The following is a 16,876-nucleotide window of genomic DNA, read 5'->3' as shown; positions in this document are numbered from 1 at the left end:
AGTCCGAAACAGTTCACCTCACCTGACTAGACAAATGTCAACCATCCATCTGCCCATGTCTAGTACTCTGCTCAATTCTACACACAGAAGGAAAGAAGTCTGTATCTAGGCTGAGGAATCAGGGCAGAGTGAGTGTTTGATGGACACAAGAGACTCAGCTGGGGAACATGAGAACATCTGGAGGATGGGAGCAGTATTTACTTAATACCAAAAACTACATTTAAAAATAGATAAATGTGCCAGGCAGTGATGGCGCATGTCTTTAATCCCAGTACTCGGGAGGCAGAGGCGGGCAGATCTCTGAGGGTTTGAGGCCAGCCTGGTCTACATAGTGGGTTCCAGGAGGGTTGAGGCTACACAAACCCTGTTTGAAAGTGTCAAAGGTCAAAACAAAAACAAAGCAAAAAAGCTAAATAAAACTATAATATTATATACTTTTTAAAAGCTTGAAGAGATGGCCCAGTGGTTAAGAATATTACAGCTCCGGCAAAGGACTCAGACTTAGTTTCTAGCATCCACAGGGAAGCTCAGAACCACCTGTGATCCCAATCCCTTCTTCATGCTTCTGTGCACACCAGGCACACACAGTGCACACACATACATGCAGGCAAACACTCATACATGATCATTGTAGCTCAGAAGTGTAAAACAAAAATAAATGTTTTAAAAAGGCACAGACCTAGAGCTCTGAATCATGCACTTCTGGAGCCATTTTCACACTGGCTCTCTGATCCATTAAATGAGCCATGTTCTAAAAGCCACTGAGGACTTTACAAGTCCTGGGCAAACCTACAAAATCCATTTGCCACAGATCACAGAAATTTTACACATTTGCAACTGAAACAAGCAGAAAACAATGTAAGGTGCTGGCCACACACTGCCCTCCTGCCTTTCCCTCAGTGCCCACCCCCATATTCCCTGCCTCCAACTGCAGGTAGTTAACAAAAGCTCTGGTTCTACAGTGAGTCAGATCTGAGACTGAATCCAGGTCTAGCCGCTCCCTGACTGCCCGATCTCAGATCTCAGATGGGTTACTGAACTTCCAAGTAGCTTCTCTTGGTTTCTCTTGTTGAAAACCTGGCTCATCATCCACCTCAAAGGGCCACTGTGAGGAAAACTGAGATCACACAAGGACAGAACTCACTGCTCAGTGAGTGCTCCTTGCTCCAGCTCCCAAATCCCCTTCTGAAATGAACACATTAAAATACAAATGAGTGGTATCAAAGCATTCTTTGTTCTGAACTGAAGAAAAGCAGAAAAAGAAGGGCTTATGAGAGAGGATTTGAGGGCCAGAAAAACCAGGCTCTGGCACACATGCTCCTGTGCCTCCAATTCTGCTTTGCCGTATGTCCCAAAACAGTGCCCACACATTTGTGAAAGCTGGGGGGACTCTGCCAGTTTCTTTGGACCTCAGCTGAACAGAACCAGTGCCTGACAAGTTCTGCTGCACATCCTTGGCTTCTGTAGCCCCAGACACTATGGCAAGGCCTTCTGCCCTCCCAAACGTCCCTGTAAGATTTGGAGAGTAGGAGGAAGGCTTGGGTGAAAACTGAGAGGGCAAGAGCAGGCACACCTCTCAGTTTATTAGGGGTTCACCTGGATGAGACTCATTCTTCTACCTTTGAGGGACAAGCAGAAGATGACCAGGCGAGAGAAGAAGCAAATAGCCTGATATCTCTACACCCCTCGCTCCATACCACATACATACACATACCACATACATTCTGTTCTCATGGTACCCTGTTCAGTAGTTTTCTTGAAGGCTCTTCATTAAGTTACTGAGAATTAAAGTCCGAGTTCTTCAGGTTTCCACCACTATCTTCCAAATGTGTCTTGAAAGAACTGGTGGGTAGTGACGAGAACATGGGACCTGTCCGCACGTCTGGCACAGAGCCTACCTATTTTGCCTTCAGAGGTGTACTAGCAGACAAAGCTCTTAGTCTGTGAGACATGTGCCATGTACAAAAGCTCTTCCCAGAGAGAGGTAAGCAGGAGACAAGCACTCCTTCCTCCCTGTGGAGGAAACCTAACTTGTCTTTCTGTGGCCTAACATCCATAACAAACTTACAAAGGTTTTACAAATAACCAAAAGTGGAAAAACAATTCTTCATACAATGCCTGCAAGACTGTAGGATGGCTGATGTCCCTGCTCCCCATATCCTAAGTGCTTTTAGTGTTCCCAAGACATAGTGACAGTTAAAACTCCCTCCTCAACATTTTCAAGCATACCCTGGAGGGCAGTGCCACTCAGCTGTGAATCACTGAGCACTAACTTGTACTGCTCCATATCCCCTGGGCCCACCATATTCTAACCATCCGTTATGGCTCAGGAACTAAACCAGTAGGAAGAACAAGTCAAGAGCCCGGCCTCCAACCAACTGAATAATCACTGAATCCCTAGCTTGTATTCAGAATCTTTATAGGCAGTTACAGATCAATAGGAAATACGGATCATGATCCCCGTGCATAAGAAAGCTATAGGAAAGATGACTAACAGATTATTTGATCTACAGTAATGTGTAATCAAATTAAACCATATGGTCTATGAGGAGCAAATAAGATAACCACCTAAGGGCTGGCACTATGACAAAGGCTTTGTGGGAAAAAAACAAAGGTGGTGTGGTACGTCTCAAAGAAGGTAGGATTTTCCTCACTTAGTCCTTCTGAGCCTCAGTCTCTCTCTGTAAGAATCACTGTCCATGGAAAACTCCTTGTGGGTCCAGGAGCAATTCACAGTCCACCCCAACAAATCCCATGCTCCGGTGGTGCTGGTGGAAATGGGTGTGAGAAATTTTCCATGTTCCCTCAGAAGGCCAAGTATTATGAGGCCCCACAGAAGAGGCAGAGTTACCCGAGACAAATCAAATGCATCCAGTGCCATACGCACACAGTGAGCCTTGAATGCTGCTGGCTGGGGTTCCCAGGCCACAGGAATGTTCCATCACTGGTCAGTTCTGGCCTCATTGGTCTCTGGCTGTGGGGCTCTGACCTTCTGTAGTATGAGGTCTGAGCTGCCTCCTCTGTGGAAGGTCTCCCTCCCCCGGCCAGCCTCACTTTTCTCAAATGTCCCTACTTCCTCCACTTACCTCATTCAAACCTCTCAGACTCCTGTGAGCTGTGCCACCAAACTCCTCACGGCCCATCCTACCGTCTCACCACATCCACCTGACCTTCAAGCTGGTTCTGGAGTCTGGCTCCTCCAATAAGCCCAAGACTTGTGGCTGCCCTAACCCTCTTTCCTTTCAAGCATGCAAAACTCACTAACACTCCCCAACACACCCCACTCATCCTATATGTGAGCACAATGTAAATGAGCCTGTCTATTTATACACAGAATCTGTCTCACGTTAGAGAGAGACTCCTGCTTCTCACAGCTAAGTCAAGGCCAAGTCGGATTGTTCTTATGAGAGACTCGCTTACCTAAGCCGCTGCTCAGACTAAGAACTCAGCTCCCAGAGCAGGACACTCACCTGCTACATAACCACACGTGAGTCCACAGACCCACGACTCAGGAACCTCCCCAAATAAACACATGAGGGTTACAGTTCTGAGCCCTTCCCATAAGCAATCCATTTTTTTATAAAACATTTTCTCCACAGAACTTTAGACTAAGTTCTTTTGGACCAAAGTGAAGTTTTCAACACCTCAGATTCATGGCTCATAACTGTTCACCAGTGACGCTGACTCATTTTTAGCCACTAACTAATTCTACCTGTGGCTTCATTTCTATTTAGTGTCTTTTATTTTCTTAAAGCAATGCCAGTTTGGCTTATGTTTCTCAATCAACCAACCAAATGTTTTTGTCTTGTGAAAATAAGCCAGGTATGTGACTCACATCTGAGATCCCAGCACTTAGAAGGTTAAGGCAGGAAGACTAGGGAACCTGACTTACAAACTAAGTTCTAGGCCAGCCAGGAGACAAAAACAATGGAAAAGGTTGGCACAGAGGCATAAACCTAACCCAGCATTTGGGAGGCAGAAGCAGGAGAATTCCAAGTTTATGACCAGCTTGTGTGTGTGTGTGTGTGTGTGTGTGTGTGTGTGTGTGTGTGTGTGTGTGTGTGTGTGTGTGTGTGTGTGTGGTGTATCTGGCAGTTCCAAGGCTAACCTCAGCTAAATAACCAGACTCTAGTTTGAAACAGAAACAAAGCAAACACTACGTTTTGTGGAGGAGTGCAGTTGGTTTCAAAGATTAAATCTAAACCCTTAAACGTGCTAAGCAAGCGCTCTACCAGAGACACACCCCAGGCCATTTTTTGTTCTTTTGTTGAGATAAGAACTCATGTAGCCCAGGTTAGCCTTCAATTCCTGATCTTCCCCCCACCCCCCAAATTCTGGGGTTACAGGTATTTGCCACCATACTGATATTACAGCTCTCTTTTTACCCCCCACACCCATAAAATCACATTTATTGGCTGGCAGTAGTGGAGTATACCTTTAATCCCAGCACTGAGAAGGCAGAGGCAGGCAGACAGCCAGAGCTCCACAGAGAAATCTCATCTTGCAAAGCCAAAAACATTTTTAAATCACATTTATCTATTTATATGTTTGTGTATGCACATGAGGAGGTGAGAGAACAATTTGGGGGAGTTGGTCCTCTACTCCCACCATGTGGGTCTCGGAGACTGAACCTGAGTCAACAGGCCTGGCAGTAAGTGACTTTACCTACAAAGACATTTCATTTCACCAGCCATCCCTCCATACACATACCCAAGACAAGGTCTCATGTAGCTCTGGCTGTTGTAGCACTCACTCTGTAGACCAGGCTGGCCTCAACACAGAGACCCCCCTGCTTCTGCCTCCCTGCACCACCACACCCAGCTTCACCAGTGCTCTTAATACTCTGGATAGGAAGACGGTTCACTAAATTGCCAAAGCCAACTTTAAGTTTACTCTGAAGCTAGGCAGGCCTTGAATTGGCAGTTCTTCTATCTCAACCTGACGAAGCTGCTAGGACTGTATGCTTTCGTTGACAAGCATAGCTAAAACCATGAGTATCTGCATAGAACCTACACATTCTCCTGCAGACTTTAAACTCCAGATCACTTTTAATATCTAATATAAATATAAATGCTATAGAACAGTTGCCATACCATACTGTCAGGGAATAGTGACAAGAAAAACAAAGCTTGTACAGTCACGCTGTAATCCCAGCACTTGGGAAACTAAGACATAAGGATCACCAGAGTCTGAGTTTGAGTCAGCCTGGGCTACATAGTGTTACCAGTCTCGGTGACAGAGTGAAACCAGAAAAAGCAATAACAAAAAGGTCAACTGGGACTGGGAAGATGGCTCAGTGGGTAAAGCACTTAACACACAGGCATAGAACCAAGTTCAAACCACCAGAACCTATGTAAAGACAGGTGCAGTAACCCTATGGCAGGATGGGAGGCAGAGACAGGAGAACCTTTGGAAGCTTGCAGACCAGCTAGCCTGGCATGGGTAGCAATGAGTAAAAGGCTGCCTCAAGGTGGAACTCAAAGACCCACATCCAAGGTTGTCCTGATTTCTAACCACACACACCACAGGACACACATACACAAATGCATGCACACATTCATACAGAAGCGGATTTTTAAAAAATTCTATTCATTTAATTTAACCACTTCCTGCTCTAGTTTTCAATGGGGTTTGGGGAGAGGCTAAGGGGCTAATGGCATGAACCGTTATATGGTAGGTGTGAGTGTGGGGCTGAAAACTGAATTTCAAGATGACTGGCCACTCATTAATTACAACACAGCAGAAAATGAGTTTAAATTCATAACAATCAGGATTAGCAAGAATGCCTAGCTTTGAAAGCTCTAAGATACTGAGGAAAACACTACCCGTAAGGTAAGAGCAAGGTCGGAGATGGCTCAGAGGTTAAGAGCACTGGCTGCTCTTCCAGAGGACTCAGGTTCAAACCTTAGAACTCACATGGTGGCTCACAACTGTAACTCCTGTTCCAAGGAATTCCTATGTCCTTTTCTGGATGTTGCAGGCATCAAATACACATAAGGTCCACAGACACACATGCAGGCGAAACACTCATACACATAAAAACACATAAGGTGCACAGACACACATGCAGGCCAAACACTCATACACATAAAAACACATAAGGTGCACAGACACACATGCAGGCCAAACACTCATACACATAAAAACACATAAGGTGCACAGACACACATGCAGGCCAAACACTCATACACATAAAAACATAAAAACAGACAGAAAGACCAGGACAGCCTAGGAGGGCACAGTGGTACATGCCTGTAGTACCAACCACCTGGGCCCATTGAGTCCAGGACTTTGAAGCCAGCCTGAACAATATAGCAGGACCCCTGGCCACAGAAGGGGTAGTACTCCTAAGATCTGAGTTTGCAAAGGCATTTCTTAAGTGGATGCTCACAGAGTACTGGTTCAGATGTTTAGTACAGTTTTAGGTACAATATCACATCCTTCCCATAGGGTCTAGACCTGGCTATCAACAGCAAGGGAATGCTTAATGACAGCTGATGAAGGAAAGGTCAGGGCTGACAGGACTCTGGAGACAGAAACCTCTGCAGGTAGACTCAGACGGCTTCTGGAGATGCTCTCCAGGACAGAACGTTTGTATGGGACTGGGTGGACAGGTTACTACATTCCTTGTTTACAGACCTAAACCAAACAGCAAGCTCATCAACAGATGTTAAACACTTCCTGCCATCCTTTCCCGAGTGATGAAGTGTTCTAAGTAGCCCAAATTGTGTCTCATTTATTCTGTCTTAGGCACAGTTTGTAGCTCAATGGAGTAAGGCTAAATCTGCACCTTATTCAGCATCATGAGCTCTTGGGGAGAGAGTGGGACCAGATCAATGTCTTACTGACCCTCCTTCCTGTTATGGGGTGGGGTGCGGTTACATATGCGTACATGTGCATATGGGTACACATGCAGTTGAGGGGCTGGGGGAGGTCAACATCAGTATCTTTCTTCTTTGATGGTTCTCCACTTCATTTATTTGGCTAGGCTAACTGGCCAATGAGCTCCAGGGATCCACCTGCCTCAGCCCCACCTGGAGTTACAGGTATGTGCCACCTCACCTGGCTTTTTTTTTTTTTTTTTTTTTTTTTTTTTTGGTTCTTTTTTTTCGGAGCTGGGGACCGAACCCAGGGCCTTGCGCTTCCTAGGTAAGCGCTCTACCACTGAGCTAAATCCCCAGCCCCCTCACCTGGCTTTTTACATGGGTGCTGTGGACCCAGAGTCAGTCCCTCAACAGCCCACGCCTGGAGCCAGGTCCTCATAATCGCAAGCAGCAGACACCTCACTGACTAACCCCCCTGCCAGCCCCCAGTTGTTGTCACCGTCAAACCCTCACTTTTGGTCACTACAAAGATGGGTTAGCAGCTGACAGCACTTGATGTACGCTTGAATCCCCAGCAACCACTCAAAATGTTAGGCGTAGCTGTGTGTGTCTGAAACCTCGACATTGTGGGGAGGAGATCAAACAGGTAGATAGATAACAGGAGCTCAATGACCAGCCAGCTTAGCCCAAAATAGAGAGCCTCTGGGTCAGGAGACTGTGTCAAGGGTGTACGGTGGAGAGTGAAAAAAGACATCCAGCATTCCCTAGCTTCCGCAGGTTACGTGCACCCACAGACTCACATGAACACATACACACGCACACCCCGATTTCCCACACAACTGTTCCTTCATGCGTCACTAAGCTATGGCGGTTTGTTCTACTCTACAACATGAAGGGTGGTGATGTTTCTCCTGTCAGGGTAATGGCTGAACACCCAGTTCCAGCCATGCTCTCTCCCATCATCCTTCCATCACTTTACCAAAGCAACATTTTACATCACCTCAAATGCCACAGCTTTCAAATCCCCCCTCCTCCTGTCATTCTCTAGGGGGAAGGTCACTAAATGCCCTCGCTGCTGCTGCAGGAGGTCAGTCCTCCCATTCCTCTGCCTAGGACATCTGTCATCAACATGTGGACATCTAGCATCTCAGCGCACAGCAGCAATCCCACTGCTCCGCAGCCTAGACACAGGCCGGCTGCCAGCTTTCTAGTGGTGCTGGCTCTACAGCAGCAGAGACAGAGGAGCAACGGCTTCCTCAGAGGGCATGCATAATCATTTGAGACACACAAAACATGCAAAATCATCTGAGAAAAAAAAACACCTGTCAGCAACTACCATCCAATAAGAAATCCCATGAAGGTGTGCCGTGGCATTACTTCAATAGAGCCGCACTGCCTGGCCCCAGAGCTGCAGGGACACTGCGGTCTAAAACTTCTAGCTGCTGGACAGTAAGAAGAAACTGTTTGATTTATGAAGTGGGTCAACCAAAAGCAGTGATGTACAAGAAAGAGATCAGCTGGGGTCTGCTCCTCCCTCTCCCGGCTTCTTTTGCCCATGCTTTATCCTTTGTGAGAAGCCAACAGTTTCAAATCAGAAGACTCTTCTGGAATAGAACCAAGTTTGGACACAGGCAAAGATGACTTCATAGTAGAGGCCCCAGGATAATACAAACTTTATTTTAGCCATTGTTTGATCAGAAGCATCCAGAACTCTGCTTTATCACAGGCAAGGGCTGATTCCAGAGCATCTCAGAAAAGACTCTTTCTGTCCTTGTTTTTGAGACAGGTTCTCATGTGATCCAGGCTACCCTTGAACTTTTTTTTTGTTTTGTTTTTTTAAGGCAGGTTTCTCTATTATGTAGACCAGGCTGTCATATAACTCAAAGATCCCACTTACTTTTCTTCTAGGGTTGAAAGTCTGTGCTACAACACCTAGCATATTTCATATTTATTTATATTTCTCTCTCTCTGTGTGTGTGTGTGTGTGTGTATTTTTTTAATATGGCTTCATGCATACATGCATCCTGGCACACATATGAAGTCAGAAGACAACCCACTTTCTTCTTCTACCAGGTGGGTTCTGAGGGTCAAGTTCAGGTTGTAACTGCCTTTACCCATTGAGCCATCTCCTCCGGCCAAGTCTAGCATTTCTTTATTACTTTAAGCAAGCATTACACTAACAGCTTCCAGTTGTTCCAGCGTGCACTCACTTAACAAGTCTCTGAGTCCCATTGCATCAAACGCTCTAGGCACTGAGGACAGGGAACAGGACAGTCAGAATTCTAGCTTACAGTATGCTTTTATTTTTGTGGCACTGAAGATCCTAGTGTGTCGCCCATGTTAAACAGACAATTACTACTGAGTTAGTCCCCCCAGCCTTAATTCATGTTTTAGTCAAGACTGACAGAAATAGATCTATGCCTTCTTAGTGATAAGAAGTATGAAAAACAGAATTTTACAGAAACATAAAGCAAGGAGAGAGTGTTATTTATTAGAGTTCTCCTGGGAGGCTTTTCTGACTGGTAATACAGTTGATCTATGCTAGGAACTGAGCTGACTAACATGCATCATTTCATTTAACTTCAGTAACTATGTCTAACGCTATTGCCCTTCCCGTCACACAGGCGAGAAAATGGAGCTTAGGGAAGTTAGACTGCAGAGTCTGAAGGAAGGGAAGTAAGGATAAAGAACCAGGGTCTGCATTTTACAGGAAGTAAGGAAGCTAAGACTTCAATTCAAGAAAGCAACACCAGACTCATGTTCCTCCCCCACTACATTATGCCACCATACTGATGGATGAACAGCCCAAGAAGCCAAGGGTGGTGTGTTTACAAAGTAACAGGTCCTTCTGGCCTCCTTACTAAGAGATTAGTGCAATTCAATCTTCCTCTAATATCAGACTATTGCTCTTACTGTTAACTGAAAGCCAAACCTTATCTTGAAACAAGAGGAGAAAGACATCCGAGGCTCATAGAGGCTAGCTACTCAACCCTAAGGAAGCTCTTCTCTCACTCTAACACAACCAACACCAGGCTTGCATACTTGGTTAATTCACCCAATGTTTCCATTCCTATCTAGAAAGCGTGAACAGAACAAGGTGTGACTGGGCCAGCTGCCTGATAGGCCACAGCACTTCTCACAGGTGTGCTGGACCAGACTGGCAATGGCAAAGGAAGCCAGGAGTAAGGAAAGAGCAGCCTTTCAGTCCCATTTCAAGAAACTGCAGCTCTTCCTCAGGTCCCGAAGTACCACTGTGAGAGAAATGGGTTGTTTTCTTCAGAAGCAGAAGGCAGGACAGATAGAAGTATAAGGAACAGGTCACCCGGTTCTCTTGAAGGGAAGGAGAGGAAACCCAGGAGAAGTAAGCATGGAAGGAGGCTAACATACTTCATGGAGGGAAGTCCAGAAGGGAAATACCATGGCCAAGGTCAAACAGTAATTGCAGAATTGCTGGAAACGCCAAGATGGGGGCCCAGATAAAGTTACCAGAGAAACCAAAAGAAAAGAGAAGCAGAGGACCAAAGGGAAAAATCAAAGGTCATGGTCTGCACCTACCCACTGAGTAACAGTGTTTCTTTATGGTCACCACAGCCAGAGAACCTGCGCCCAGAGTTAATTAACAACTTCAATCTGCAATTGCATTCCAAATTCAAGCACATTAAAACTTTACTCAAAACCTGGACTTACATCTTATATCCCAATGGACTTGAGTATCCCAGTTTAAACACGGACTAAGCTTATCTCCTAAAGCCTTCTCTGTCAAAGTGTGTGCGCACAGAGAGAGAGAGAAGAGAGAGAGAAGAGAGAGAGAGAGAGAGAGAGAGAGAGAGAGAGAGAGAGAGATCCAATGCTCAATCTTGTTCTCCAGAAACCCAACGTTGCACCAGACAAATTATGACCTGAATGGCAAGGGAGGAGGGGAAAAAAAAAAAAAAAACTGTGTCACCTAGAGAAACCCAATTAACAACATGACTCTGCTCTCTTCAATTCTCTCTCCCCTCCAGTCATATCCGGGGCACTTGTGGGGTGGTTGCCTTTTCCCTGGCTAATTTAAAAGTCAGCAGACAATGTGTAGAGAGACCTTCTGCGAAGGTAAGCATGAGGTGGGGAAACCCTGCTCTATCTACACCTACGCAGGTTGGGAAAGCTCGCAGGGGACGGAATCCAAACACCACCTGGGAGAGAGACAGTCTGGAGTGGTTCACCTTGAAATTTCTATGTTGCCCTTAAGACAAAGCTGCCCGCTAAAGGAAAACATACAAATGCTGCTGAATTGAAAATTCCGGAAGGAGAGAGAGTAAGTGCCCCACGTGGAACAATAAATGGGTTATTTGAAAGCATTCCTGACACAGTTGTTTCCTCCTAACCGCTTCCCTAATGAGCCCCTCCCTCCAACTCTCCTTGGCCTCCACTCCCACGAGTTTCCCCAAGCCCTCCCTACTGACCACAGGCAGCATGTATTGTGTGTTTGTACATGTATGTAAACATCGTCTTCCGGTCCGAGTTTGCGAGGAAATCCAGGCTTCCCTTCCTCCCACTGTGCACTTGTCTGTCCTCCCAGCCCCACGCGGTTGCAGAGTTAGTAATGTAATATTCAGGGACCCCGAGACCGGAAATGCCTGCGTCTGAAAAGCTGCACTTGAAACACGAGAAAAGGGATAAAGTGAACGTGGGATGTAGACGTAGGAGGTGTGTGGGGTGTAGTGAGGAGGTGAAATGCCGACCAACTTGCAATTCAGGGGTAGGCGAGGAAGAAAGCGAGGGATGAGGGGGAGGCTGAGGCAGTTGCAAAGTCAAAATTCCAGGAGCCAGGGGAGGAGGTGGAGGAAGCAGACATAAGGGCCGACGGGGTTGGGGGAGCAAGAAAGGCTCTGCAGGTGATGCAGAGCTGTGTTTAGGAATGCCAGAGGTGACCCTCAAACGCCTATAAAGGAGGGGACTCGGATCCCAGCAGCAAGGTAGGGGTGGTACGCAAGTGTGGGGGAGGGCAGCACAGGGTGGGGACCGAACCGGCTCCCAGAATCTCCAGAGGGCGAAAGCCTGGGCGGCGCGAGCCCCGGAGCCGGGCAGGGGTCGCGGGGGCGAGGCTGGGGGCGGTGCTCACCCTCAGGGCAGACAGGTCGATGTCGTCCAAGCTTCGGGCGGGGGCTGGGTCGCCCATGGCCGCCGCGGGGCCACTCACGCTCCGGCTCGCTCACTCCGCTGCCGCCGTTGCCGCTTCTCCCCCATCGGGGGACCCGAGGGGCGGGCTCCACCGCGCCTGCCCCGAAGGCCGGGGAGGGGGAGGGCCAGCGGGAGGACCGACCCAGCGGCTGACAGGCGCTCTCACCCGCGCGCCTGCAACCCGAGCCGCCCGCTGCCCTGCGCACGCGCGGAGCGGACCGTGACGCGAACGCGCCGGGCACCCCCTCCGGCGGGGTGCCGACACCTGCGCGCAGGCGCAGGAGAGCGGGCGGAGGGCACGCGCGGACCGAACCTCGCAGGAACCTGGCTTGGAAGGAGTGCGCCCACCCGCCGGTGTGCGTGCGCACACACCTTCCCTTCCTTTCCCCTTTTATTATTATTGCTTCCTCTCCTAGTTCCTTCGTTGATCTTTACTTGACTCCTTTCCTTCCCTTTCCCTCTTTCGTGTGCCCAGCTGCCAATCAAACCACCCACCTCTCTATTTGCGGGGGAAGGGAGGCGGGACCCAACCCCCTCTATTACTAGGGGGGTTGTTATGGTAACTCCCCACGCGAGGGCTGCTGGCCTCTAGATAGGACGGGCTGTCCACCCACCCAATTGCCATGGTAACAGTGGAGCCGCTGAAGGAGGGGCCTCTCCGTGAGAACTTGGCTGGAGAAACCACGTGGGAGGAAAGGATGGGGTACTGTCTGCCCTTTACTCCCTTTTCTGGCTGGAGTGGGGATGTTGGGAGCAGATAGGCACTCCTACTGCACACGTTTATATCTGCTTCTCTTAGCACAGTGTTATTCAGGAACTATTGCTGGAGTTGCTAGTAGCAAAGCAGAAGAAGAAGAAACTGTATCCAATCCCTTCAAATTTTGTTCCAGCTCCCTAGATTTCCTCATGTTGACACAGCACCTCCAGCCGGTTAGTCTCTCTAGAGGATGGATGATGCTCTGTAACCATAGACAGACATGTTCTGCCACTGACTAATGCGTTATGTGACCTTGAACAAGTGAATTTGCCTCTGAGCTTTTCTTTCTCTATTAAGTCCAGGGGGAAAGGTTCTGAGTGTTTCAAGAGCTCTTCCAACACTAATACTCCCTCTGAAAATTAACATAAACATTGCTTAGGTGAGCTTGAATTCTCTGGAGGCTTCTTGGCACATTTGGATGCACATTCAAACTTGCTCTGGATACTCTCCTGACTCTTTACCTTGCCCCTAATATGCAAGCCACAATCCCCGATTGGCCTTCCCACATAACCTCTCTGCCTGGCACACTCAAATCAATTCTTCATATCCAGAAGTGATTTTTTTCTAAAACCTTAAATCTGGCATCATTTTCCTGTTTAAAAACAGTTTTCTGGGGTTGGGGACTTAGCTCAGTGGTAGAGCGCTTGCCTAGGAAGTGCAAGGCCCTGGGTTCGGTCCCCAGCTCCGAAAAAAAAGAACCAAAAAAAAAAAAAAAAAAAACAGTTTTCTGAACCCCGCCGTTTAGGAAGCTGAGGCAGGAGTATTACATTTTCTATTAGCCTGGGCTATGTAATGACCGGGAAAAAACCTGAAATAAATAAAAACACCGTTTGATGGCTCCCACTGCCTTGTGCGAGAGCAAAGATTTTCAAGATTCTGCCTGTTTTTCTGGATACATATACATATACATGTTCTTTTCTGGTCTTATATTTTAATAAACCACACTTAAACTTGCTCCAGATGCACTAAAATGTACTCTACTTAAAGCTCCCAGAACTCAACATCTCTTACCTGTTTTTGCACTTATTTTTTTTCCCCTGGAGTATTCTCCAACTTCCAGCTATGCTGGCTACTTTTATGTCAACTTGACACAAGCTAGAGCCATTTGAGAAGAGGGAACCTCAACTGAGAAAACACCCTCACGAGGTTGGCCTGTGGGTAAGCCTGTGAAGCATTCTCTTAACTGGTGATTGATGTGGGAGAGCCCAGCCCACTAAGTGGTCCAGCATTGTGTAAGAGAGCAGGTGGAGCAAGCCAGTGAGCAGCAATCTTCTGTGGTCTCTGCTTCAGCTCCTGCTTCCAGGTTCCTGCCCTGACTTCCTTCAGTGAGGGAGTGTGAGCTGAGGTAAACACTTTCCTCTCCATGTTGTTTTTGGTCATGGTGTTTTATTACAAAGGAGAAATCTGACCGAGACACCAGCCATGACCAATCTCATTGGCCATTGCTTTGCCTGATCTGCTGGAATCACCTCTCTATGCATTTTTATTTATTTAATGTATTTATTTAATGCTCTGCTGCCTTATACACCCGCCTGTCTGAAGAGGGCATCAGATCTTATTACAGATGGTTGTGAGCCACTATGTGGTTGCTGGGATTCCTCTGGAAGAGCAGTCAGTGCTCTTAACCCATGAGCCATCTCCCCAGCTCCCTGAAATCACCTCTCTATGCATGTTATTTTACAATATTTTGCTACATGGATTTGTATGCATGCAGGGGTGCTATACCGAACAGTGTGTGGAGGTCTCCTTGGTGTGGTGGCTCAAACCTCTAATTTCAATACTCTGGAAGCTGAGGCAAGAGGATTCCCAGAAAGTACAGGCCAGCCTGGACTACTGAGTGAGCTCCAGACCAGCCTGTGCTCTGTGAAGCCTTGTCTGAAGAAACGAACAAAAATCCAGGTGTGACGGGGTTGGGGATTTAGCTCAGCGGTAGAGCGCGCAAGGCCCTGGTTTGGTCCCCAGGTCCGAAAAAAAGAAAAAAAAAATATCCAGGTGTGACAGTGCACACCTGTAATCCCAATGCCTGGGAGGCAAAGACTGGAGGATCACAGCAAATTGAGGGCCAGCCTAGTCTACACAGTGAATTTCAAGCCAGCCTGTGAGATTCTAAAATGAATTAAATAATAGAGAGGGACTTGGCATATACTCAATAAATTTCCTAATGCCAGATTCTGGGCTGTTTAATAAAGATAGTTAATAAATGAACAAATCAACATCTCAGGATGGAATAAATGGCCACCTTCACCTCACAAGGCCATTGTAATCCCTGGGGTGGGAAGGGGAAGAAGCAAGACTGGAGGGAGGGGGTTGGGGATTTAGCTCAGTGGTAGAGCGCTTGCCTAGCAAGTGCAAGGCCCTGAGTTCGGTCCCCAGCTCCGAAAAAAAAAAAAAAGACTGGAGGGAGCTGGTTCTCCTTTGCTTGTTTTGCCACCTTGCTTTCCTCCCCTACTCTATGGTTGGCCTTTCATCAAGACCCCTGGACCAAGGGTGGGCTTGTTGACTCCTGCGATTCCTGTCTTAAAGAGGTTAGGGTAGGAGGCTGAAGGCTCATGAATTAGAGGCCGAGTTATACAGCAAGACCCTGTCCTAGCTGGGCACGATGCAGAGGCAAGGTTACTGCAACTGTAGATTGCTGGTCTGCGTAGCAAGACCCTGTCTTCAGACAAACACTGCAAGACTGAGAACCAGAAGGCCCCTACGTGAAACAGCCCAGGCTATCCCGTGGCCCAGCTCCTGGGCAGCTGCAGCCTTCACCTTACAGTTAAGGAAGGAATGGTCCCCCAGGGAAAGAGATATTTAGTGCTGACAATGAGACTAATTAATGGGAAGCCAATTAGTACCTGGAACTCCTGTGCGTAGGAGGGGATATTAGTGTTTTGTTGTATGTGGTGTATGCGCGTGCATATGCATCTATTTGGAGGTACACGTGTGTGTATACACATGTACAAGTGAAGGCTGGTGAATAAGGGAGAAGAACCCCTGTCCACCTATTTGTTGCCTTGTCCAGCCTTAATGAGGGAAGGTGCCTAATCTTACTGAAATTTCACATGCCATGTTTGGCTGATAGCTCTGAGAGGCCTGCCCTTTTCTGAAGAGAGACAGGAGTGGATATGGAGGGAGGAGGTGGAGAGGATTGCAATCGCGATGTAATATATAAGAGAATAAATTAAAAGAAAAAGAAGTTAGGGGTCTTTCACCATTTTCTTTTTTCTTTTTTAGATATCTATGTAGCTCTGGTCACATATCACTATGTAGCCCTGGCTGTTAGCATTCTAAGCTCCACCTCCACAGTTACCTGGCAACAGCCAGGTACGCCTGACACTATAAAAGGGGCTGCCTGCCCCCTCCTCACTCACTTGATCTTGTTCTTTCTTGCTGTTCTCCTCTTTCTCCTTTGTCCCTTCTCTCCCCATTCCCCTGCCCACTTCTCTCCACGTGCTCATGGCCGGCCTCTGCTCCTCTCCTCTTCTACTCTCCTCTCTCCCCCTTGTCTCATCCTTACATTAAACTTCTCCATGTGGAACCATGTTGGCCTGGTGTGGTGAGATTTCTACCCCAACACTGGCTGTCCTGGAACTCACTCTGTAGATCATACTGGTCCTGGTCTCAGAGATCCCCCTACCTCTGCCTCCTGAGTGCTGGGATACCACTGCCCAGCTTGGTACTCTCTTTAAAAAACAAACAAACAGGGGTTGGGGATTTAGCTCAGTGGTAGAGCGCTTGCCTAGCAAGCGCAAGGCCCTGGGTTCGGTCCCCAGCTCCGAAAAAAAAGAAAAAAACAAACAAACAAACAAACAAACAAACACAACACTTTCAGTTGATTTTGAAAATGAATTTATTTATTGTGAGCACACACGGGAATGCCATGGTCTGTGCGGAGGTCAGAGGACAACTTTCGGGAGACTGTTCTCTCCTCCTAGACTGTGGGTCCTGGGGATCGAACTCAAGTCGTCAAGCCTAACAGGAAGCATCTTCCTCTGCTGAAGCATCTCTCACTAGCCCTAGAATTCACTTCTCAAGAGAACTAGAGGGATGGGAGAGCAACCTAATACCCTCTGGTCACATTCTCACCCACCCCCACTGCCTTCTATGATGCCTTCCTAATTCTCCACTCCCCTTATTTTCTTCCTGC

The 16,876-nt window shown here is 47.5% G+C and overlaps 1 protein-coding gene across 1 annotated transcript in view; it reads right to left on the bottom strand.

The window, feature by feature from the left end:
• The window catches only part of Mink1 (misshapen like kinase 1), a 52,580-nt gene extending 40,374 nt beyond the window's left edge, over nucleotides 1–12,206 (bottom strand). Inside the window, exon 1 of the mRNA XM_032914444.1 lies at nucleotides 11,929–12,206. Coding sequence (XP_032770335.1) covers nucleotides 11,929–11,985 — 57 coding nt within the window. The 5' untranslated portion in view covers nucleotides 11,986–12,206. The remainder of the gene's footprint in view (nucleotides 1–11,928) is intronic.
• Nucleotides 12,207–16,876: the final 4,670 nt, after the last annotated feature.

The sequence above is a fragment of the Rattus rattus genome, chromosome 9, assembly GCF_011064425.1.
Source record: "Rattus rattus isolate New Zealand chromosome 9, Rrattus_CSIRO_v1, whole genome shotgun sequence".
Classification (NCBI taxonomy): Eukaryota; Metazoa; Chordata; class Mammalia; order Rodentia; family Muridae; genus Rattus; species Rattus rattus.
The sequence above is the reverse complement of the archived record's forward strand: the minus strand, read 5'-3'. Positions and strand labels throughout refer to the sequence as shown.